Source organism: Garra rufa, chromosome 4, assembly GCF_049309525.1.
Source record: "Garra rufa chromosome 4, GarRuf1.0, whole genome shotgun sequence".
Classification (NCBI taxonomy): Eukaryota; Metazoa; Chordata; class Actinopteri; order Cypriniformes; family Cyprinidae; genus Garra; species Garra rufa.
The window spans coordinates 10,548,869-10,575,841 of NC_133364.1; the positions used below are offsets into that span (position 1 = coordinate 10,548,869).

The 26,973-nt window shown below is 32.9% G+C and overlaps 2 protein-coding genes across 2 annotated transcripts in view; both read left to right on the forward strand.

Annotated features, from left to right (window-relative positions):
* ipo8 (importin 8) overlaps positions 1-17,221 on the forward strand; it is a 23,921-nt gene extending 6,700 nt beyond the window's left edge. The window contains exons 10-21 of the mRNA XM_073837707.1: positions 1,373-1,538; positions 5,079-5,239; positions 5,314-5,439; positions 6,428-6,494; positions 7,795-7,920; positions 8,159-8,256; positions 8,353-8,448; positions 10,073-10,293; positions 10,642-10,847; positions 13,157-13,378; positions 15,236-15,365; positions 16,470-17,221. Of these exons, the coding sequence (XP_073693808.1) occupies positions 1,373-1,538; positions 5,079-5,239; positions 5,314-5,439; positions 6,428-6,494; positions 7,795-7,920; positions 8,159-8,256; positions 8,353-8,448; positions 10,073-10,293; positions 10,642-10,847; positions 13,157-13,378; positions 15,236-15,365; position 16,470 (1,620 nt within the window). The 3' untranslated portion in view covers positions 16,471-17,221. The remainder of the gene's footprint in view (positions 1-1,372; positions 1,539-5,078; positions 5,240-5,313; positions 5,440-6,427; positions 6,495-7,794; positions 7,921-8,158; positions 8,257-8,352; positions 8,449-10,072; positions 10,294-10,641; positions 10,848-13,156; positions 13,379-15,235; positions 15,366-16,469) is intronic.
* Positions 17,222-21,179: 3,958 nt separating this feature from the next.
* Positions 21,180-26,973, forward strand: part of tmtc1 (transmembrane O-mannosyltransferase targeting cadherins 1) — a 57,827-nt gene continuing 52,033 nt past the window's right edge. Inside the window, exon 1 of the mRNA XM_073838626.1 lies at positions 21,180-21,584. Coding sequence (XP_073694727.1) covers positions 21,271-21,584 — 314 coding nt within the window. The 5' untranslated portion in view covers positions 21,180-21,270. The remainder of the gene's footprint in view (positions 21,585-26,973) is intronic.

The following is a 26,973-nucleotide window of genomic DNA, read 5'->3' on the forward strand; positions in this document are numbered from 1 at the left end:
CTAATATGCTGATTTGCTGTTCAAGAAACATTGATTATTATTAATAATATTTAAAACGGTTTTTAACAGAAATTATAGAAATTAAAAGTGTAATTTATTATGTTACAAAAGATTTTTATTTCAGATAAATGTTGTTCTTCTGAACTTTCTATTCATCAAAATAAGTTGAAAAAAATTTCAACATAATAATAATAAATGTTTTTGAGCAGCAAATGAGCGTATTAGAAAGATTTCTGAAGGATCATGTGACTGGAGTAATGCTAAAAATTCAGCTTTGAAATCACAGGAATAAATTATATTTTAAAATATATTCAAATAGAAAGTTATTTTAAATAAAACAAATATAACAAAATTTTACTGTTTTTTCTATATTTTGGATCAAATAAATGCAGGTTTGGTGAGCAGATAAGACTTTTTTTTAAAAGCACAATCTTACTGTTCAAAAACTTATGACTGGTAGTGTATATTTTTTATTTTCTCTTTATTTATTTATTTTATTTTTGTTAATTTTTTGTATTTTGTAAATTTAATATGTGCTTTTGACTGTTTGATTGCTTTTTTATCTAAACGTTTTCATTTCATCTTTATTTCAGTTTTTGTTTTATTTTTATTTCATTTGGTAGTGGTAATACTTAAACTTATTTCAGTTTCTAATTTTCATTTAATGCATTCTATTTGATTTTATTTTATGTATTTTATTTCAAATGAACAAAAATGTTTTTATTAGTTTTAGGATAGGATTGGCCAGGATGGTCAACTAATCATCCTAACAACAGACTAATCAGTGATTGAGTTTTTCTTTAGATTTAAAGACTTCTTAATTAAAATGCAAAGATCTTCACAGAAATGGCTTTGTCATGATAACTATGGATAATTAGACTGTCAGCATACAGTAATAAAACGCTCTTAAGAGAATTGTCCATAAATTCAGCCCTCTAAAGCACCGCCGATACAGCCATCAAAGCACCGCATTCTTAACAAAATCTCCAACAATAAATTTCAAGACAATTACTGTCCAATTTCAAATTGCCTGCTGTGTGAAATGCTCCTGTTATTATGCATAATTGGTACTGAAAGCCTTGTTTATTTTTTCTGAGAGGACTGTAATAGTTTGCAATTGAAGTGGTTAATTAGTGTGCTTATTTGTCCACTATCTATCATTTACCCTGTTAATAGTCTGTGCTCATAGTCCGTAGTCTGTTTCTGGTGGACATAACCAGCTAGTTGCTCAAATAACCCATGACTAGTTGAATTTGGAAGTATGTTTTGCACAGTGCTTTGGCTATCAAAACTGCTTCTGTCAAGGGCCTTTAAAGCAACACTGGTTTCCATGGAGGCGTAATTGTAGTCTTTCTGCGGTGTGTGTGTTCAGTCGTGCTGGGTGCTGCACTCATTCAGTCCTCTGAAGTTCCATAATGAGCTGATCCTAAGGAACGCTGTGGAGCTGGTCAAACAGAACCTGGTGGATGACAAGGAGATGCCTGTCAAAGTAGAGGCAGCCATTGCACTGCAGACGCTGGTCAGGAACCAGGAACAAGGTTTGATCTCTCTCTCTCACACACACACACACACACACACTTAAAGGTATAGTTCACCCTAAAATGAAAATTCTGTCATTAATTACTCACCCTCATGACGTTCCAAACTCGTAAGACCTTCGTTCATCTTCAGAACACAAATTAAGATTTTTTTGATGAAATCCAACAGCTTTCTGTCCTTGCATAGACTGCAACGCAACTGACATGTTCAAGGCCTAGAAAGGCAGTATGTGCATTGTTAAATAAAAATTTTTGTATGCAAAGAAAACAAAAATATTGGCTTTATTAAATAATTTATTTTCTTCCCTGTCAGTTTATGAGGTTGAACCACTGCTGTCACATGGACTATTTTAAAGTATAACTATTGCCAAAATGCAACCTTTTTTTTTTTTTTTTTTACTGTAAACGAGACAAACTTATATCTAAAAGCATAATTACGACAAACGAGCCGTTTTTGAGATTGACCGTGATTTCGTTTTGTGGTCAATGGCCGGTGAATGGGAGTACTAGGGGCATTACTTTGAGCGCATCAAAATCTATATTTTTACAACACTAAGAAGGCTCGACACACCATGACACTTTGCTCGATGTATCGCCTGGGTCTCTACACATGAACATTGTTTGTGTACACAGAGATTACTAAAAAGAAAGGTTTTGAACAACTCACTTTCACTGTTTGAGTTTCCGCTCGCGGCCGTCTTGCCAGTCAAGAAGTGTCGATCTCCGAATGCGAGGATGGATAGCTCCTAAAGCATATTTCCATATAAATGCACGGCTAATTCGTTGTTTTGTCGCAAGTGAAAAACAATATTAACCTTCTAGTTGTAAAAAGAGCCTCATATAAGCCTAATATTTCGTCCTATGGAGTCCATTCATTCGCATTCGGAGATCGACACTTCTTGACTGGCAAGACGGCTGCGAGCGGAAACCAAAACAGTGTAAGTGAGTTGTTCAAAACCTTTCTTTTTAGTAAACTCTGTGTACACAAACAATGTTCTCAATGCTGGAGTTCATGTGTAGAGACCCAGGCGATACATCGAGCAAAGTTTCATGGTGTGTTGAGCCTTCTTAGTGTTGTAAAAATATCGATTTTGATGCGCTCAAAGTTATGCCCCTAGTACTCCCATTCACCGGCCATTGACCACGAAAAGAAATCACAGTCAATCTTAAAAAGAGCTCGTTTGTCGTAATTATGCTTTTAGATATATGTTTGTCTCGTTTACAGTAAAAAAAAAAAACAGCCCAGGTTGCATTTTGGCAACAGTTATCCTTTAACTGCGTCCTTATTGCCTTGAACATATCAGGTGCGTTGCCATCAATGCAAGGTAAGAAAGCTCTCGGATTTCATCTAAAATATCTTAATCTGTGTTTCGAAGATAAACGAAGGTCTTACAGGATTGAAATTATGTAAGCGTGAGTAATTAATGGCAATTTTCATTTCTGGGTGAACTGCCCCTTTAATTGGTGATTCATTGAATCATTCTTTCAAATGATTTGTGCAAAATGGCTGATTCATTGGAAACGAAGCAAATGACTGTCTGTATGAATGGATCATTGAATCATCAATTGAATCAATCATTGATTTAAATGATTTCTTCAAAAACAGACTCATTCAGGAACAAAACAATGCACAAATGTGAGCCTTGACCACAAAACCAATGTTTTGAAATTGAGATTTATACATCATCTAAAAGCTGAATAATAATAAAGATTTCCGTTGATAGCCATACGTTTGTTAGGATAGAACAATATTTGGACAAGAAACAACTGTTTGAAAAATTAGCAATGCATGTTACGAATCAAAAATTACTTTTTGATATATTTACAGTGCAAAGTCTTTACTTGATATCCTAATGATTTTTGGCATAAAAGAAAAATTGCTAATTTTGCTCCTTACGGCTGTTTTTTGGTCCAGGGACAAACATTTTCTGCTCCAGCTTTGTTTAGAACAATTTTTGTTGGTGAAACAGATAAAACAGACAATATTTGTCTAAATTCAATATTGTTTCTCATTTAATATTCACTTTAATTTGTTGAACTGTTGTATAAAATCAATACAATATTTGTGACCCTGGACCACAAAACCAGTCTTAAGTCGCTGGGGTATATTTGTAGCAATAGCCAAAAATACATTGCATGGGTCAAAATTTTTGATTTTTCTTTTATGCCAAAAATCATTAAGAAATTAAGTAAAGTTCATGTTCCATTAAGATTTTTTGAAAAATTCCTACTGTAAATATATCAAAATGTAATTTTTGATTAGTAATATGCATTGTTAAGAACTTAATTTGGACAACTTTAAAGGTGATTTTCTCAGTCTTTTTGATTTTTTTGAATCCTCAGATTTCTGATTTCAAATAGATGTATCTCAGCCAAATATTGTCCTATCCTAACAAACCATACATCAATAGAAAGCTTATTTATTGAGCTTTCATATGATGAATACATCCCAGTTTTGTCAAATTTAACCTTATGACTGGTTTTGTGGTCCAGGGTCACATTTGTGATCACTCAGACTTGTTGATTTAGCAAAACTATATCATGTCTCATAAATATAAAAAAGCCAAACCTCTACATGGGTATTTTTTATGTTTTAACATTTTATGTTCATTAGGAAAGAGTGAGAAGAAAGAAGAAGTGCAGTAAACAGTAAAACTGTTTACACTACAAAATATTGTGTTCATAATTAAGATAATACATTAAAACAATATAGTAAGGCACACATCAAGCAGCAAAACAAGCTGTTTTGTACAGCTATAAAATAGCTGGAATGAAACTGGAAGCCTCACACATTTTTCTTCACCAATTTTTCTTTTATGCCAAAAATCATTAGGATATTAAGTAAAGATCATGCTCATGAAGATATTTTGTAAATTTCCAACTGTAAATATATCAAAACTTAATTTTTGATTAGTAATACGCATTGCTAAGAACTTCATTTGTATTTTTGTCCCCATCTTAACAAACCATACATCAGTGGAAAGTTTATTTATTCAGCCTTCAGATAATGTATAAATCTCAATTGCAACAAATTTACCCTTATGCTGGGTTTTGTGGTCCAGGGTCACAAATGGCTGTGTCTGTGCTTACAGGAAAAATAAAGCAGATAAGGACATTGATATGCAGTTGCTAGGATGTTAAGGGTGGTTTCTAGACAGATTAACAGTATTAGTGATATTTAACTGACAGGTAGATTGAATAAGAAGCTTAAATAAAATAAAAACATGTCTGCTCTATCAAGCCACAAACATAATAAAAATAAATGCGTCTGCTTTCATTTGAGAACAAAATGCAGAACACTAATGCGCTTAATATGCATCAAATTAATTTCACGAAATTAAATGAGTTTACTCTCTATAATTGGTTTAGGAGACAAGTGGATTAACCTATTTAAAAGAAAGTCCGCTGTCTGCCCGTCCAGTACTTGGATAAATCTTCCCTCTTTCTGACTTTTGTGTTTTGCATGAGTGCAGCTAAGGTCTGTCCAGTACTTACATGATTCTTCCCTCTTTCTGTCATTTTTGTTTTGCATGAGTGCAGCTAAGGTCTACATCCGGCCCTTTATTAAGCCTGTGATGCAGGAGCTGCTGCACATCATCAAAGAAACGGAGAACGACGACCTCACCGGTGTCATTCAGAAGATGATCTGTGAATACAGTGAGGAAGTGGCTGTCATTGCGGTGGATATGACACAGAACCTGGTACTGCACTCATCTTCTAGGTTTATCATCGAGTAATTATACGCTTTTATGCTAAAAGAGATTGTTGTGCACAGGCGGAAATCTTCAGTAAAATTCTCCAGAGTGAAGAATACGAGGAAAGTGAAGAAAAGACTGTGATGGCCCTTGGGATCCTCAGCACCATAGACACTATCCTCACAGTCATGGGGGACCGAAAAGAGGTTTGGAAATCTTTCATGAATTTTTAGCATAAGAACATGCACCAGGGGCTTTTCCTCTGAGGAAGGAAGGGAGGCAGAGCCTCCTGAAAATTGGGTGAGAAGCAATTTCATAGTACAAAACTAAAACTACACCTATATGTGACCCTGGACCACAAAACCAGTCATAAGGTTACATTTTACAAAACTGAGATGTATACATCATATGAAAGATCAATAAATAAGCTTTCTATTGATGTATGGTTTGTTAGGATAGGACAATATTTGGCCGAGATACATCTATTTGAAAATCTGGAATCTGAGGATGCAAAAAAATCAAAATACTGAGAAAATCACCTTTAAAGTTGTCCAAATTAAGTTCTTAACAATGCATATTACTAATCAAAATTTACATTTTGATATGTTTACAGTAGGAATTTTACAAAAAATCCTCATGGAACATGATCTTTACTTAATTTCCTAATGATTTTTGGCGTAAAAGAAAAATCAATAATTTTGACACATACAATGTATTTTTGGCTATTGCTACAAATATACCCCAGCGACTTAAGACTGGTTTTGTGGTCCAGGGTCACATATTACAAAATATAACATTAAAAAGTGTACAAATCACTCGTTTTTCTAAAGAAACATTGTCTAACAGAGACACCAGCAGGTAAAGTTATGTTCATGCGTTCGCGAATCAGTCTGAATGGAAAATATTATGGTGTTAATGGAAAGACTTATTTAAAAAAGTAAACGAACAACTCGCACTCTTAGATATAACCACTTTGTTACGAAATAAGACTTAAAATGCCATGAAAACATGATCTGTGGGAGTTTTTAGTGAGTAATAAAAGACATGAATGATTTGTTCGCAAATTGGTCTGATCAGAGCGATCATGTTTGGGTGAACGGCCTCTATGAATTGCATCAGAATTTATTTGAACATGTTGCTAGGTTGAAATATTTCCCATCTGTCGCTCTCTTCCTCTATTTCTATCAATCTTAGATCAGTCAACAGCTGGAGGGAATATGCCTGCAGGTGATCGGTCTCGTCCTCCAGAAACCCATCATAGGTATGGCAGGTGTGTGCGTGACACTATTTTCCAGTTCAAGATTATTTATTATAGATTTTTACCTTAATATGAAATGTTTTAGTGACATCTCACAAATTACTTAAAATAATTTTAAAGACATTCCCATGAAGATTCTTAAAGGAGAAGTTCACTCCCAGAACAAAACAAAAATGTACAGATATATTACTCACCATCTTGTCATCCAAAATGTTCATGTCTTTCTTTCTTCAGTCATAAAGAAATTGTTTTTTGAGGAAAACATTTCAGGATTTCTCTCCATATAGTGGACTTCTATGGTGCCCTCGAGTTTGAGCTTCCAAAATACAGTTTAAATGCCGTTTCAAAGGGCTCTAAACGATCATAGCCAAGGAAGAAGGGTCTTATCTATCAAAACAATCTGGTATTTAAAAAAAAAAAAGACAATTTAAATACTTTTTAACCTCAAATGCTCGTCTTGTCTAGCTCTGCCTGAATTCTGTGTATTCCCGGTTCAACACAGTTAGGGGATGTTGAAAAACTCCCATCTCATTTTCTCCTCCAACTTCAAAATCACCCTACATCGCTGCAGAAGTACCAACCCAGTGTGAAATGCAAAGAAGACCAAACGCTCTTTACAAAAAAAAAAAGGTAAAACAGCGATGTAGGATAATTTTGAAGCTGGAAAGGAAAATGAAATGGGAGTTTTTTTGACATACCCTAACTGTCTTGCACTAGAATACAGAGTTCATGCAGAGCAAGACAAGACGAGCAAATAAAAGGTATATAAATTGTACTTTTTTTTTTTAGAAAATAACTGATCGTTTCACTACATGAGACTCTTCTTCCTCAACTAGGATCGTTTAAAGCCCTTTGAAGCTGAATTTAAACTGCATTTTCGACATTCAAACTCAGGGCATCATAGAAGTCCACTATATGTAGAAAAATCCTGAAAGGTTTTGCTCAAAAAACAATTTCTTTATGACTGAAGAAAGAAAGACATGAACATCTTGGATGACAAGGGGGTGAGTAAATTATCTGTACATTTTTGTTCTGGAAGTCAATTCCCCTTTAAGGTGTGTTCATGCTGATAGTGATAGCATTAATTTGTTTTGCTTTTAGAGTTGTTGCTACGTTTGCATTGCTACATTTACATAAATACATAGGATGTAGACAGTAGACATACGGTTACATTAATGGTGGAGTGGAATTAAAATTTCAATATCAAATCGTTTTAATTATGCAATATGTATCCCTTTGACTGTTCAAAACACCCTGCCTCTGTTTCAGAAGCGATCGGCCACATTCTCTTTGTCTTTTCCAGAGTTTTATGAGGAGATCTTGTCGCTGGCGTTTGGACTCACCTGTTATTCCATCTCCCCTCAGATGTGGCAGCTGTTGGGGGTGCTGTACGACGTCTTCCAGCACGACTGCTTTGACTACTTCACAGGTCTCAGACACACATGTAGCTCAGAGATACTTCACCTGTGGCGTAAAACACCAGCGGAGAGCCAAGCTCAGACTTGATCTCTCCGCTCCACCTTAAGCTATTAATCATGTCATGATTGAACTAGGTTGAAAGCGTCATTAAGTTGATGGATGTGCGTATTTACATGAGTCATTTGAAAATGATTGTGGCAATATCGAGTACTCGGTTAATGATGTGATATATTACCCTGTTGATGCAGATATGATGCCCCTCTTGCACAATTATGTTACCGTGGACACAAATATGCTGCTGTCAGACCCCAAATACCTGGAGGTCATTTACACCATGTGCAAAAAGGTCTTAATTTGCAATTTCTCATAAATATTTCCATTTAAACTGTATTTTATGTCATTGTTTCATATGCATTTGACATTTTGACCTCTCATCCCACAGGTCCTAACTAGTGATGCTGGGGAAGACCCAGAATGCCATGCTGCCAAACTTCTAGAGGTCATTATATTGCAGTGTCGTGGACGCGGCATTGACCAGGTATGTGTATATATATATGCAAATTTGGGTGTGTTTTGCCATGTTTTTTTGTGTCAGGTATTATTATTATTATTTTATATACTGTTTTAGTTTTTATTAGTATTTTAAAATAGATTTTCAGTAATATTTTCAATTTTAGTATAACTTTTAGTCGTTTTTTTTAACATTACTTTAACACGTCTTTTTTTTCTTCTATTATTATAAATATGTTATTTTTTATTTTAGTAGTTTCTTTAACATTCTTTTTTTATTTTATTTTTTTCATTAGTTTTGTGTCCTTTTTTCTTCTATTATTCTATTATTCAAAATTGTTGTTTATTATTTAGGTAAAAAAAATTTTTTATTTGAGTTTCAGTTCAATATTATTTTATTCAGTTAGTGCAACTTTAATTCATTTCAGTTCATTTCATTCATGGCAACATTTACATTTTTTTTAGTTCATGTTTTATTTTTATGTTTATGTTTATTTTTAGTCTTAATTTTAAATAAATTGTCTTTTTTTAAAAAGGTAAATCAAAAATACTATTCTTTATTATCCAGGTTTAATACTGTATATTTCTTAAAAAAATATTTAGTTCAGTTTAGTTTACTTATGTATTCATAGTTAGTAAATTGAGTGGTTCAAATTCAGTTTATTTCAGTTTGTTGCCAATGTAACATTTTTCATATAAAATTAGTTTTATTTTTTATTTTATTGTATTGTTTTATTAGCTTTATTTCAGTTTTAGTTTGTTCATTCTTTTTATTTCATTCAAGGCAACATTTACTTTTTTAGTTTCGGGTTGTTGCCAAGGTAATATTTTTCGTGTGAAATCTATTTTATTTTTGTTTTTAATAGTGTTTGTTATTATTTAAGTAGATTTTTTTTCTGTTGTTAATTCATTCATTTATTTATTTAGTACAACGTTAATTAATTTCAGTCATTTGAGGCAACATTTTTTTAGTTTTTTTTTTTAGTTTTTCATATTTATATTTTATTTTTAAACACATTTTTACATTTTTGTGTCTTTTTTAAAAAGTAAATCAGAAACACTATTTATTATTTAGGTTTAATATATTTCTTTTTTTAGTTTTAGTTCAGTTATTTCATTTATTTAGTGCAGCTTTAATTCATTTTTAGTTAATTTTAGTCAATGCAACATTACCTTTTTTTTTTTTTAGTTATTCGTTATTTATTCACTCATTTATCTGATGTGATGTGGTTCAAGGAAACACTTTTCATATAGAATTTGCTTTATTTTTGTAATTGTTTATGAGTGATTTTATAAGCTTGTGTCCTTTTTTCAAAATAATAAATACTGTTACTTTTTAGTTTTAGTGTGTTTTAGGTCAGGTTCAGTATTTAATTATTTATTAATTATATTATTTATTTGTAGATAGTCATTTTAGTTTCTTTAACTGTTTACTATATATATATATATATATATATATATATATATATATATATAAAATATTTTTAAATAGGTTTAAAGTAGTAATAATAGCCCTGGTGGTCAGGATGCTTTCAGCTGTGAAAGCATCCTGTGTCAGCTGCTTGATTAATGGTGTGTATTGCGTGTTTAATGAGCAATATCACATTTGCACATTAATGTAATATCAAATTTGCCACCTGTGCCTTTGTTAGTGTATCCCTCTATTCGTGGAGGCCGTGTTGGAGCGGTTAACGCGAGGTGTGAAGTCCAGCGAGCTCCGCACCATGTGTCTACAGGTGGTAATCGCAGCTCTGTACTACAACCCAACCTTATTAATACACACTCTGGAGAACATCCGCTTCCCACACAGCCCAGAGCCAATCACAGCACAGTTCATCAACCAATGGATGAACGACACAGAGTTCTTTTTAGGGTAAGACCATTAGCACAGGAAATGCCTTAAGTTTGGTTCAAAAGATCCCATCCGTTTTATTAACAGAGATTAATTTAGATTAAATACGTTGACCTGTATTTGTGCTGATGTGGCGGCGGTTTCTGAGTGGAATGTACGCTGTTTAGAACTGATTTTCAAATGGTTTTAAATTACTGTTAAATTCTGGAATTTTAATTTATGGTATGGAAGTAAACTAAATTTAAATTTTGAATTTGAAAAAATAGAATGTAGTGTATGTATCTGCTAGAAATCTATTTTTAAATAAGAACCGCTATCTTTTTTCAGTATGAATTATTCATAAACATGTTTAACACTACATATCCACAGAGTACATGACCGTAAGATGTGCATCATTGGGCTCAGTGTTTTAATGGAGCTGCCCAGCCGCCCTGCGGTCCTTGAGGAAGTCGCAGGTCAGATCGTTCCTTCAATCCTCCTCCTCTTCCTGGGTTTAAAGCACATCTACGCCACCCGAGTGCTCAACAAACCGGAGCAGCTCGCCAGAGCTCAAGGCTCAGAGGAGGAAGAGAATGGTAAGATTGTGTGTGACTGAGATACACTTATAAGCATTTCACTTGCAAATGGGTTTAGCATCTATACCTTTAAGACTTCTATATGTAAATGACCTCATTTACATATAGAACCCTTAGAGGCACCATAGCAATTACTTTAATTTAATAAGAGTCACAGAGAGTGGAAAACGGTCTTTCGTGAAGATGTTTTGGTGCACGAAACCCTGACTAGAGCAATAAATGACTTTTAGAGAAACAAAGTTGCTAAATATGTATAAAATGGCTGCTTTAACAGCAAATACAATGTAATTAAGTGTTTAAGCAGCAACCTGTAGAATCCAGTGTGGTTTGGTTTTGCTTTTGGTCGTCTGTGTGGTTCTATTAATCTCTGTTTCATCAAGTCCTTGTCTCACTTCACCTCAGGTAAACTTAATCCCTGCACAGGAAGTACTATTTCTGGCATATATAGCTTCAGGTTGGTCTTTAGTCATCAGGGTTTACGGACGACTGAGAACTGATTGTATTGCTGTAACAGGGCCCCGGAGACATGGGAAATGGAGGAACGACTCGTGCCTGTTAGTTTAACATGATTCTGAACCTTTGGGCTTCAAGTGCTTGACTCTAACAAATTAAATAGATCTTCACGACCCCTATACCCTTGTCCAGTATGACCTTAATGTTTGGACAGTTTGTTTTGGAGAGACAACTATGCAATATATTGTTGAAGCACAAATGTGACCCTGGACCACAAAACCAGTCATAAGATTAAATTTTACAAAACTGAGATATATACATCATATGAAAGCTCAATAAATAAGCTTTCTATTGATGTATAGTTTGTTAGGATAGGACAATATTTGGCCGAGATACAACTGTTTGAAAATCTGGAATCTAAGGGTGCAAAAAAATCAAAATACTGAGAAAATCACCTTTAAAGTTGTCCAAATTAAGCTCTTAACAATGCATATTACTAATCAAAAATTACATTTTGAAATGTTTGCAGTAGGAATTTTACAAAAAATCTTCATGGAACATGGAACAATCTTTACTTAATTTCCTAATGATTTTTGACATAAAAGAAAAATCAATAATTTTGACCCATACAATGTATTTTTGGCTATTCCTACAAATATACCCCAGCGACTTAAGACTGGTTTTGTGGTCCAGGGTCACAAATACACTACCAGTCAAAAGTTTTTTTTTAAATTGTTTTTTAAATAATTTTTAATAATTATAATAATAAGATTTTTTTTCTATTGGAATATATTTTAAAATGTTTTATTCCTGTGATTTCAAAGCTGAATATTCAGCATCATTACTCCAGTCTTCAGTGTCACAATATTACCAATATTTAAAACAGTTGAGTACTTTTTTTTTTAGGATTCTTTAATGAATAGAAAGCTTTTGTAACATACACTATACCATTCAAAAGCTTGGAGTCAGTATAATTATAGAAATAATAGAAATTAATACTTTTATTTAGCAAGGATGCCTTATAAAGACATTTATAATGTTACAAAAAAATTATATTTCAAATAAATGCTGTTCTGTTCAACTTTCAAATCTAAAAATCTACTCAGCTGTTATCAACATAATAATAATAATAATAAATGTTTTTGAGCAGCAAATCAGAATATTACAATGATTTCTGAAGATTCGTGTGACTGGAGTAATGATGCTAAAAATTCAGCTTTGAAATCAGGAATAAATAACATTTCAAAAAATATTATAAAAATAGAAAGCATAGTTTAAATAGTAAAAATATTTCAAAATGTTACTGTTTTTGCTGTACTTTGGATCAAATAAATACAGGCTTGGTAAGCAGAAGAGACTTCTTTAAAAAACATTAAACCTCTTTCTCATCTCATCTAACCAAATTTAGTGAAAAATGTATGCTTAAATATGAATTTAAGTTAGGAGATATTCTATTAAAACGAACATTAAAGGGATAGTTAACCTAAAATGTAAATTCTGTCATCATTTACTCACCCTCATGTTGTTCCAAACCTGTATTATCAATATATACTGCTTACAACGAATGTTTTTTCCAGTGTTTACTTTGATTTGTTGATTTACTTTGATTTGTACACCGCTGTTTCACTGTAATCCAAAAATATATAAATTCCAAAATGTGTCTCGTAAATCATCAACTCTGGGCCTTTTTTGTAGCTTTAAACAATTGGGACCGGTAGTGTGGGATTCAAACACTGGAAATCTCTATTTTTAGAAGTGACCTTTACCTCAACAAGATCCAGACTACATCACCACACCCCTCCTGTTCACTTCACTACTCTGGAAGTGTACTACTCTGAGTTTGGTCTGTTTTTCAGAGGAGATTCCCAGCGATGAGGACGAGGTCGGGCAGAAAGGGGTGGCCCTGCAGTCATCCTGTGTTCCCACTGGGAATGATCATGAAGATGAAGATGATGATGACGATGATGAATACTGGGATGATGAAGGTCTGGAGGGGACCCCATTAGAGGAGTACAGTACACCACTGGACTATGACAACGGAGAGGATGAATATCAGTTCTTCACCGCCTCCCTGCTCCGTATGCACATTTTATTTACTCCGTAATATACCGCACATGTATATTTACATAATACATTTATTACATATATAAGATATGTCACATTATGCCATATTTGCATAGAGCAGCCCCACCCACAGTGAAATCTCATTTGTCCAAAATCCTGCTTCATATAAATGAATTTTAAAGTCTGTGTAAATGGCAATTCAGATGATGCTGCTTGTTTTTTCAAGATTTTGCCAACTTATTTTATTTACTTGGTGTTTTTTTTATCATTCAAATTTAGGTGGGTGGTTAATAACACATTTTTCTGTGGTGTGACAAACTCAGAACACATTTAAAATTGCTTTACACTGACTTTAAGTAAATGGGTAGTCCATTACACTTGTTTTAATCAGGATTTTAGGTTAAAATGTATTTAGGTTTTTACCATTTTTAAAATTGCTACATTTTTTATGTAGTTTCTGAATTAACGTAGTCGTAGAAAATTGCATTCATAGTAAATATTTAATTAATAATTGCATTTTACACTGCAGGGCATGCCAACTCCCCTAATATCAAATATGTTCACTGTTATTATTTTTTTTCCTTTTGCTCAATAGCAATATTGGTCTTAAAACTTAATATCTATATATCTATCTGTAAACATTTTTTGTTAAATTAAATATACAATATACACTACCAGTCAAAAGTTTTTGAACAGTAAGATTTTTATAGGTTTTTTTTGCATTTATTTGATCCAAATGACAGCAAAAGCAGTAATTTTGTGAAATATTTTTACTATTTTAAAATAACTGCGTTCTATTTGAATATATGTTAAAATGTAATTTATTCCTGTGATCAACATTTTCAGCATCATAACTCCAGTCTTTAGTGGCACATAATTCCTTAGAAATCATTCTAATATGCAGATTTGCTGTTCAAGTAACATTTATTATTATTATCAATATTAAAAACAGTTGAGTACATTTTTTCAGGATTCTTTGATGAATAGAAAGATCCAAAAATCAGCATTTATCTGAAATAAAAATCTTTTATAACATTATACACTCAAACTAGCATTCAAAAGCTTTGAGTCAGTGTAATTTTTATTTAGCAAGGATGCTTTAAATCAGGGCTGCTCAACCCTGATCCTGGAGGTCTACCTTCCTGCAGGGTTCAGCTCCAAACCTGATCAAATACACCTGAACCAACTAATTAGGATCTAAAGGACCACTTGATAATTACAGACAGGTGTGTTTGACCAGAGTTAAAGCTGAACTCTGCAGAAAGCCAGATCTCCAGGAACAGGGTTGGGCAGCCCTGCTTTAAATGAATCAAAAGTGATGATAAAGACATTTCTAATGTTACAAAAGATTTCTATTTCAGATAAATGCTGTTCTTTTGAACTTTCTATTTATCAAAGAAATCTGACAAAATAAAATCTACTCATCTGTTTTAAACATAATAATGAATAAAAATGAAATGAAAAATGAAAAAAAATATTTTGAGCAGCAAATCAGAATATTAGAATGATTTCTGAAGGGTCATGTGACTGGAGTAATGATGCTACAAATTCAGCTTTGACATTACAGAAATAAAATAATTTTTAAAATATATTCAAATAGAAACCAGTTATTTTAAATAGTAAAACTATTTCACAATTTTACAGTTTATGCTGCATTTTAGATCAAATAAATGCAGACTTCTTTAAAAAGATTACAAATCTTACTGTTCCAAAACTTTTGACTGGTAGTACAATACAATTACATATCATTTTTAATCATCTTTTTTACTTAATTTGAAATTACACTATGGTTTGTCAAATTCATTTTGAAAATGAACAATATTTCATGCCACAAGTGTAGCACCTGTAAATGGAATAATTTCCTGTTGCAGGTGTTCAGAGTTCAGACGCAGGCTGGTATCAGTCTCTCACATCTCCTTTGAGTGAAGACCAGAGGAAACAACTGCAGGAGATCTATAACCTTACCCAGCAGAGGAGGAGCGCAGGAGTCAAAGGACTGTGGTAAGTGTGTACGTGTGACCTTTACAAAGACGTGGACCAGAGCGGTTCACAGCAACTAGAAACAGCACATAAGCTTTAACAGCTTTAAGACTCCACAAAAAGCAAGGCTTTTTGCAACAATGTGGCACTGGCATGTGTATCTGGTACAAATAATCTGTATACACTACTACTTATAAGTTCTGCATCTATAAATGATTCATAGAGCTCTCAAATGGGCGATAGATTAATTATAACAGTTATGTGTGATTGACAGCATTTGAAATGAAAAACGGCAATATTAACATAGAGCTCAGCAACACAGATTTGCTGCTCAAAACATTTCTAAATATTAACAATGTTGAAAATTAAGCACATTCTGATATACTTTTCTTTATTTTCTTTATATATACACTACCAGTCAAAACTTTTTGAACAGTAAGATTTTTAATGTTTTTTTTAAGTCTCTTCTGCCAAGCCTGCATTTTTTTTTTTATCCAAAGTACAGCAAAAACTGTACAAATTTGAAATAATTTTACTATTTAAAATAACTGTTTTCTATTTGAATCTATTTTTAAAATGTAATTTATTTTTGTCATTTCAAAGCTGAATTTTTAGCATCACTACTCCAGTCACACGATCCTTCAGAAATCATTCTAATATTCTAATTTGCTTCTCAAAAAAACATTATTATTATTATTATCATGTTGAAAACAGCTGAGTAGTATTTTTTTAGGTTTCTTTGATGAATAGAAAGTTCATGTTGAAAACAGTGCTGCTTAATATTTTTGTGTAAACTGTGATAGTTTTTAAAAGGTCCTGAAAAATCTATCTCATTAGGAAAATATCTATTTCAGTCTCACCTAAAAGTTCTGCATCTATATATGATTTATAGAGCTCTCAAATGAGCGATAGATTAATTATAACAGTTAAGTGTGATTGACAGCGTTTGAAATGAAAAATGGCAATATTAACATATTGCTCAGCAACACAGATGAAGTATTTAAAGCGTTTGTCGTCACTCTAGCACAGTGAACATTCACATTACATTATTAATCTGTCTGATGACTGCTGTTGTTACTTCAAACACTTGAAATAATGCACGATTGTTTCATCATATCCCCGCAGAGATGTTCCAGTTGTTCTGAGGCAGGTTCGAGACACCTGACACTTTGGATTTGGATCTGTATAGAGTTCTGACACCGAAAACAGCTTGAACTCTGGATATCCGAGACATCTCGGTTTAGGATGGATGGGATCTTTAACCCAAGACCCAAAGCAAGCTTTTCAGATCCATGACTCTTATTAGGAACACTGAGACGGTGTCAAAACTGGTCAGAAAGGCCCCAGTGAGGTCGAAGAGGTTACTCTGGGTCGCCCCTTCCCTGAAGCTGTGTGTGTGTGTGTGTGTGTGTGTGTGTGTGTGTGTGTGTGTGTGTGTGTGTGTGTGTGTGTGTGTGTGTGTGTCTGCGCATCTGTACAAAATTGTGGATGTTTGTGCATGTGTGCAGGTGGATGTGTGTGTGTGTATAAATAATTGAATGTTATATATTCTGTTTCTCTCAGTCTCTCTTCATTCGCAATGAGTCAGTAAGAATCTCGGCTGAGGCAGTGAGGTGAGACATGCTCAAGGCAAGCCAGAGAGAGACAGACGGACACCGCTTCGGACTGACACACAGATGGAGGGATTTGTCGTGTTGGTCAGTGCCTTCAGAGATACGTAGGCATTTTTTTCTGCCCTGAACAGAACATGTGCACTGGCTGGATGTCAGAAGGACGATGTTTATAGCTGTCATATGTTTGTATGTTTCCGGGTTTGTTTGTTTTGTAACAGTCAGTTTTCAGAATTAACTTAAGTCATAAAAGTTAATATAACACTATTCGTGTGCATTGCATTGATTTGTGTATATTTTCCAGATCGCTTTAGTTACTTCGCTCCAAAACAAAAGAGGAAATTATATTGTACGTTTTATTTTTTTAGAAAATGTAATCTATTTTAGTAGCATTTAGATTTTTTTGTCACATACTTTTCTGACAATTAAGCACATTTTGCTTAATAATAATTACTTTATTTTTCTTTGTATATACACTACCAGTCAAAAGTATTTGAACAGTAAGATTTTTAAGTTTCTTCTGCTCACCAAGCCTGCATTTATTTGATCCAAAGTACAGCAAAAACAGTAACATTTTGTAATGTTTTTCTATTTAAAATAACTTTTCTATTTGAATCTATTTTAAAATGTAATTTATTTTTGTGATTTCAAAGCTGAATTTTTAGCGTCGTTACTTCAGTCACATGATCCATCAGAAGTATTTCTAATATTCTGATTTGCTGCTCAAAACACATTTATTATCAATAATATGTTGATAGGCTTACCCTGAAATTCCCGCAACAATGTGACGTTTATCTGGTACAAATAATCTGTATACACTACTATTTAAGATTTATTGTGTTTTATTTTTAGAAAATTGAATCTATTTTAGTACCATTTATAATTTTTTGTGACATAATTTTCCGGTAATTAAGCACATTTTGCTTCATAATAATTTCTTTATTATTTTTATATATACACTACCAGTCAAAAGTATTTGAACAGTAAGATTTTTAATGTTTTTTTAGAAGTCTCTTCTGCTTACCAAGTTTACATTTATTTGATCCAAAGTACAGCAAAAACAGTAAAATTTTGAAATATTTTTACTATTTAAAATAACTTTTCTATTTGAATCTATTTTAAAATGTAATTTATTTTTGTTTGTCATTTCAAAGCATCATTACTTCAGTCACTTGATCCTTCAGAAATGATTCTAATATTCTGATTTGCTGTTAAAAACATTTATTATTAGTATTAGGTTGAAAACAGCTGAGTAGTATTTATTTTAGGTTTCTTTGATGAATAGAAAGTTCAGAAGAACAGCATTTATTCGAAATAGAAATCTTTTGTAACATTATAAATGTCTTTATCATCACTTTTTATCAATTTAAAACATCCTTGCTGAATAAAAGTATTAATTTCTAAAATTAATAATTTCTTCTTACTTACTCCAAGCATTTTTGCTTGGATACTTATAGTGTGTAATGTTACAAAAGCTTTTTATTTCAGATGAATGCTGATCTTTGGATCTTTCTATTCACCAAGAAATCCTGAAAAAACAAAATTAACTCAACTGTTAAAATATTGATAATAATATGTTTATGATATGAATATGAAATCACAAGAATAAATTATATTTTAAAATATATTTAAATAGGAAACAGTTGTTTTAAATAGTAAAAATATTTAAAACTTTTACTTTTTTTGCTGTGCTATGGATCAAATAAATGTAAAAAAAAAACATTTAAAAAACATTAAAGATCTTACCCTTTAAAAACATATTTTTTGTTCCAAAATTGTGTTCCTCCATTAATACACACACACACACACACACACACACACACACACACACACACACACACACACAATCTGATAAATAAATAAATATGATATATTCAGTACTTCAGACATTACCATGATTTATGGTTGCAAATTATGCACTTTTTTCAAATTTATGTACAATTTAAATAATATCCTTTGTTATTTTTTTTCCGCTGTTGCTTCTGCTACTGACAGTTGGTGGAGGGTGTTTAAATGTGCTTAATTGTCATGAAAATGATTTCACAATGCAAAAAAGCTCCATCAGCGGTCTGTTTCACTATTTAGTCTGGTTGCAAGAGCGATTTGACCGTAGGGAGCCTCCAGATGTATTTAAACAACCCCCGCAGAAGGATAATTTTAACTTTTCTTGCATAAAATCATGTTTAGCCAGATGTTCACCCATTATTGAATCTTTAAAAGTGCGTTTATCATCATGATTCATTATCCCTGTCTTCCTGTTCCATTAGCAAGTCCAAAAAGCAGAGCAATTTGCTTATGACTGGTTCTGCGTGGAAGCACAGGTCACGGTCAAGGCAGTGCAATCATTGTGTGAAATATCCCACAGCTCTTTATTGATTTCCTGCCTGCGCTCGCTCTCTCTCATTCGCTCCATAATTTGCATTTATCTTTTTCTTTTTTTCGTGCTCTCATTCTCTCCTCCAGAATTTCACCTTGGTAGCTGTAGTTTCTGCCAAAATATACTGCTATAACCATAACAAATATTACAGATATTCCAAATATTCCATCTAAGCAATGTAAGATGCTTTCAGGTTCTGTTTGCCTTTTTGTTTGATCTTTTTTTAATAACCACAATTTACAAAGTTTAAAAAAAATCATAGAATTGAATCAGCGGCATACCTTTTGATCTAATTAGTGTCATACAAGAATATTTGTGCAGCAAAAAACAAGCTATTTTTCAAATTGCATCCATTATTATCAAAGCACATTATCTGAACACGTAGTTATACTCATAAAATAGATGGCTATAAAACATGTTTTGCAGGTTTTGTTGTTGTTCTCAGCTTTAATCTACAGAAACCGGTTTCTGCCACGGAATAAAAAGAAAAGGTAATTGTGACTTTTAATCTAACATTAAAAGAGTCAAGAATTGTGAGATATGACTTTTTTTCTTCACAATTCTGAGCTTAGATTTTGCAGTTCTGTTTTTCTGCCATGGAATATAAAATGTAAAACAAATATAAATTATATATTAAATAATAATTTTAAAAAGAATAGCTACACTACCAGGCAAAAGTATTTGAACAGTAAGATTTTTTTTTTTATATATATTTTTTCTGCTCACCAAGCTTGATTTATTTGATCCAAAGTACATCAAAAGGCAGTCAATTTTTAAAATATTTTTACTATTTAAAAAAACAGTTTTCTATTGAAATATATTTTAAAATGTCATTTATTTCTGTGATTTCAAAGCTGATTTTTTTAGCATCATTTCTCCAGTAACATGATATTGTTCTAATATACTGATTTGCAGCTTAAAAGCATTTATTATTATTTTGTTAAAAAAATGTAGTTTTTTTTCAGGTTTCTTTGATGAATAGAAAGTTCAGAAGTACAGCATTTATCTGAAATAAATCTTTTGTAACTTTATAAATTTCTTCATCAATTTAAAGCATCATTGCTGAATAAATGTGCTAATTTAAAATATATTCTAATAGAAAACAGTTCTTTTAAATAGTAAAAATATTTCAACATTTGACTGCTTTTTGCTGTACTTTGGATCAAATAAATGCAGGCTTGGTAAGCAGAAAATAATTATTACAAACAACATTAAAAATCTTACTGTTCAAAAACTTTTGACTGGTAGTGTATATTAAAAAATTTGACTGGTAGTGTATATTAAAGATCTTAATCTTGCAATTGCAAATTTAGATCTCACAATTTTGGAGTTATTTTCTTCTTAGAATATCTTGTATTTTTACTTTTTTAATCCTGTAGCAGAAACAAGCTTTCATACAGTAATCACACAAAAATAGGAAAAGTTACATTTAGACATTTAGCAGTTAATTAAGTTAATTTACTGTTGTTGTTATTATTATTATTATTATTATTATTATTAGTTATTAAGTATAAAAAATAAACTATGCAAAAAAGGTAAACATACGTAAAATATGAGGTACAAAACATTAATAATATTTTTCCGTATTTTATGCATCTCCCTTTCACTTTCGTTTATCTTTCTTTTTCCATCTGTTTTTTTTTCCTCATGTGCTCATTCTTTCTAATTTGCATCTCTCTGCTTTCTCTCTCTCTCTCTCATTTACATTAGTCTCTTTCTCTGTTTCTCATCCTCTCTCTCTCTCTCTCTCTCTGTTCTGCGCATGCGCGGGTAGGCGGGTTCCATAGATTTCAACACCTTATACACATTCACACTCGCTAATATTACGCATTCAGAGCTGATACGCTGTCCGGGCTTCAGTGCAGCATACACGGGCTATGGAACGGGACGACTCTCCTCTCTTCCACTCCCACGAGCAGCATGCAAGACGGGGACCGACATGACAGCGAACAGCCGAGGGACCAAAGCCGCTCCTCCCCCCGTGCAGCGGCGGCGGCTGTCCGCGCTACCGAGGCCGGGAGCGGGAGTCCGGCTGCTCCGGTACGCCGCGCTGGTGGCGGTGTGCGCGCTCTGCTACAGTAACTCTCTCTGGGGGGAGTTTGTGCATGATGATATATGGGCCATCACTAACAATCCAGATGTCAGACCGGGCTCCAGCCTCCGGAGCATCTTCACCAATGACTTTTGGGGCAAACGGATGGCTGACAACACCAGCCACAAATCCTACCGTCCGCTCTGCATCCTCACTTTCAAGTAAGTCCAAAGCAAAGATGTGACCTAAAGTTGCACATTACAGTTTTCCCATGAGTTCGAATGGTCTGAAAAGATAGTTTGACGCGTTTTACGCCAAGTTATTAATATTAGTAACTTTTATGAGAACATTTTTACATGGCTGGAGTCACATGACCAGAACAGTTTTAATATCTCTGAAAGATAATAGCTGTGCATGTCATAAAACATTTCACAATGTTACCTTGGCTCACAAAACCAGTCTTAGGTAGCACAGGTATATTTGTAGCAATAACCAAAAATACATTGTATGGGTCAGAATCATTAGTTTATTAAGTAAAGATCATGTTCCATAAAGATTTTTGTATTTTTCCTAATTCCTACCCTAAATACATCAAACCTTAATTTTTATTATTAGTGTTATGCATTGCTAAGAACTTCATTTGGACAGCTTTAAAATGTAGATTTTTTTTTTTGCACCCTCAGCTTTTTAAATAATTGTATTCCGGCTAAATATTGTCTTATTATAACATGAATGGGAAGCTTATTTATTCAGCTTTCAGATTATGTATAAATCTCAATTTAAAAAAGCACCCTTATGACTGGTTTTGTGGCCCGGGGTTACATATTAGTTAAAAATACAAAATATTTAAAAATATTATTTTGCAATTCGTATTGTTCCTTTCCACAATTGCTTTAAACAATATATTTTTATTTGTCAGCAACTTTCTAACCAACTGAGCATGTTCTTTTTTGTTTTCCACCAGCAATAAAACTTTGTTTTTGAACTAACTTGAAAGAAATTCATGCGGTGTGTATTCACATCACAAATACATAAAAAATATATATATCATTGGTTTATCGTTCATTTTACAATATTTAGCATTAGTAAAAGTGCTTAACATATATATAAAATGTTCTGTTTAATTATTTTTCAATCTTTATTGTATTCAGAAACACCACGACGAAGCGCAAAACATTTAAAATGAACTTGACCCACCCCCCTAAAAACGCAACGCTCATAACGCGACGTCAGTCTGATGCGTGTGAAAAAACAAACATACAAACAAATCGAAACGCTAAAACGTGTGTGAACGCACATTTGAAAGATGTTTAAATACGTCAAACTCACGTCCACTCTTGTTTAGAAAACTGAACTTGACCCACTCCCCTAAAGACGCAACGCTCATGACGCGACGCCAGTCTGATGCGTGTGAATACAAAACAAACAAATCGCAACGCTGAAACACGTTGTGCAAAAACGCACATTTAAAGCTATTTAAATACGTCGACTTCGCGTTCACGTCCACTTTTTAGCATTACGCAGTTGTTGACACGCGTTAGTAAACACTTGTTGCGCAGTTTATACAGAGAGCTGCCACTTTTCTCTCTCTCAAAGTGGACCACCACAGCGCTCATTACCAAAAAGTGCTCTTAAATCGTGAAATGAAACAGACTAGCAGGAGTGTAGGAGTTGCAGACAGATAAGCTCGTGTGTTTTGACTCCTGATTGAGAAAGCGGGGCGTTCCTTTACGCGCGCATGACGTCATCGTCCATATGGCGCGGGCGTCTGACAGCTTCTGCAACATCGCGACTGATGCTCATCCAACACAAAGGCAACGGAGGAGGACTTTGCTCCTTATAGTCTGAAAAGGAGGCGTTGTGTATTTATAGCAAGGCAATTAACAGCCTACTCTGCCTCATATTTTATCTCCTTTATTTCTGGAGCAGCCAGACACTTCCTGCTCTCTCTCTTTCTCTACAAATCACTGCCTAGCTCTTTTAGTGCATGGAAATGTTTCTTTTAGTAAATGTGTAGGTAGCAGGCTTGTGCACAATTCAGAATTGAATTGAGAATGACTCCTAAATTCCAATTCAATTCTTGAATTTGAATTGATGTCAAAAACAGGATGTAGAATTACAATTAGAATTTGAATTAAAGGATAACTATTGCCAAAATGCAACCTGGGCTGTTTTTTTTTTTTGTTTTTTTTGTTACTGTAAACGAGACAAACTTATATCTAAAAGCATAATTACGACAAACGAGCCGTTTTTGAGATTGACCGTGATTTAGTTTTGTGGTCAATGGCCGGTGAATGGGAGTACTAGGGGCATAACTTTGAGCGCATCAAAATCGATATTTTTACAACACTAAGAAGGCTCGACACACCATGACACTTTGCTCGATGTATCGCCTGGGTCTCTACACATGAACTCCAGCATTGAGAACATTGTTTGTGTACACAGAGTTTACTAAAAAGAAAGTTTTTGAACAACTCACTTTCACTGTTTGGGTTTCCGCTCGCGGCCGTCTTGCCAGTCAAGAAGTGTCGATCTCCGAGTGTGAGGATGGATAGCTCCTAAAGCATATTTCCATATAAATGCACGGCTAATTCGTTGTTTTGTCGCAAGTGAAAAACAATATTAAACTTCTAGTTGTAAAAAGAGCCTCATATAAGCCTAGTATTTCGTCCTATGGAGTCCATTCATTCGCATTCGGAGATCGACACCTCTCTCTTGTTTGTGTACACAAACAATGTTCTCAATGCTGGAGTTCATGTGTAGAGACCCAGGCGATACTTCGAGCAAAGTTTCATGGTGTGTCGAGCCTTCTTAGTGTTGTAAAAATATCGATTTTGATGCGCTCATAACATTTTGAATAAAACTAATCAAACATTGAGGGAGTAATTTATTTCAAGAATTTGATCATTTTGTTGGAACAAAATGTATGCAGGGTTGAGGAGTGACTAGTTATGTGTAACGAAATTATGCTATTAAATTACAAAATTAATGTAATTGGATGTGAGATTAAACACATTCTTTCTGTTGTATGACTGTGTGGAATGTCATGTTTGAGAGTGTTTGAATTGCCATGAATTTAATTCCACTTCCTGTCATTCCAACTCCAATTCAAATTCAACTTCCTGTGGGGCGGAGTCAATTCAATTCAAATTCCAACTCATGAATTGAATGGCGGCCAATTCTGAAATTGTGCACAAGCCTGGTAGGTAGTCATTTAGGCACAGTCCTGCACTCAAAGACCTTAGAGTATTTGTAATATGTGAGTTATATGTAATAGAAAAAAGTAGATTTTCGTATTTTTTGAAGAAATTCTGAGTGGTGTCTGAATGATGCTAGAGTGTGATAAATTGTTTCTATGTAGTTATTCAAGTGTTAAGACAATTTATTATATACTGTGTATTTCCAGCCATATTTCTAGCAATTCTAAAAATACAGCGCTTAAAATATTATTTACCTTTTTCTTTTTTTTAAATAATTTTGTGGCAGTGAACATGGTATATTAGAATATTTAACATATTTTAAGTTATTGTAAAATAATATAATATCATTATAAATAATAATAATGTAAAACTTTATAAAACAATTGTAAAAATACAGTACTAAAAATATTTGTAAGAAATTATTTTCTGGCTTTGAACATGCTTAAGAAGTATAAAAATGGAAATAAAAAAATACATTTTAGAATATTTGACATATTTTAAGTTATTATACAATAGTATAATATTATTATAAAATTATTATAAATAATATTTTTTACACATAATTTTTATACATATACACATAATTAATTTATTTTTTTAAAGCGTTTTAAATTAAATAATATTGTCAGCCATATTTCCAACAATTATAAAAATACAGTGCTAGAAATATTACTTTTTTTTTTCAATATTTTTTTTCAGTATTTGAACAATTCTTTTGTGGCAGTGAGCATGTTTGCTTAAGAAGTAAAAAATTACATATTGTAAGTTATTATATAATAATGTAATATTATTATAAATGATGAATAATGTCAATTAATTAATTAACTATTTTATATATATATTATTTTTAAAATATCAATTTATCTATAAAATGTAATATATATATATATATATATATATATATATATAAATTAAAAATGTTAAATTAAAAAGTATTAGGAAAAATAATATATAACATAACTCTATAGTACTTTGGTGGCAGTGAAAATGTTGGCTTTATATAATATTTTTATTTAATATTTTATATAATATACTTCAATATTTTTTATATAATATTTTCAAATATTTAATGATCTATTAAAGATCCATAATAAAGTATTATACATTTAAACAACATAAATATTATTTATATTATTTCAAATTGCATTGCTAAAAATAATTTAAAAGAAACATTTTTTTTTAGCAGTGGCGGTGAAAATCTTGGCTTTGCAAGTAACTTGGAAGAAGAAAGCATACATTTTAAACATTTTTCAATTATGTAAAGACGTTAGATAAAAATGTTTTATAACAACATAAAACATTATTTCTGGCTCACATTATTTTATGTCCTGGGAAAAGGTTCCTACTTATTCTCTCCCGGACAGCCGGGTATGAGACGAGTTACGTGCCTAAGTTTAATAGTTAGAGTAGGGGTTTTGAGCAAAGTAACCTTAGTATTTTATCATTCGTCAGTCTTGAGGCGTATCAGTTGTGCCGGTGTATATCATGAGAGAGCTATGGGTGCTGCTGGTTCCACACAGTGTGTGTGTATGAGTAAAAAGAGATAAAATGAATACCCTTGAGCCCACAGGCTTGTGTGTGTGTGTGTGTGTGTGTGTGTGTGTGTGTGTGTGTGTGCGTGTGCGTGTGCGTGTGTGTGTATGTGAGCGAGAGAGCTGTGAGCTTGCAGGCAGAGTCGCTCTTGTATCTCAGCTTGATCCTCATGTCTTTTATCTGCTCTTTGATGCCGACTTGACACAGACTCTTGAAAAACTTCAGCTGTCTTTCTCAGACGGGCACAGATAGTTGGGGCTTAGAGCAGAGCCTTTAACACAATGCTAGAGCTGCCTCCCAATTTAAAGGATTAGTTCATACAAAAATGAAAATTCTGTCATTATTTACTCACCATCATGTCACTCCAAAACCCATATACTGTTATTTCTTCCCTGGAGCATGCAAGAAGATGATTTTGGAGAATGGCTACAGAGCAAGAGTTTATGACCATGGCTGCTGAACTTCCAAAAGAAAAAAAAAATCTAGACTAAAAATAGCTCATCTAGATGTTAACGCTATCAGTAATTTACAATTTAAGTTTTAGTGTTTTTCTCTCTCAGTGCTATCAAGAGCTAAACAATAATGAATGGGGAACAATCAACTGAAAATCGTAAATTCGTTGACCTTTACATCTATTTTTGTGTCTTGCGCGCTGAAACTCTTGGTCTTCTGTGATTTATTAAACATTGTTGTTGCAAATTCTGCCAAATTGTCACCTAGATAAGGTTATCTAGCTGTATAGCATAGATAAGGTTGCAAGAATGTTTTGCATTGTTTTCTAGCAAAAGTTTGTCCATTGAGATGGAACAAAAATATTTTTTGAATGATTACATGAACTATATAGATAATAAATTTGAAGTAGATATAATAAATATAG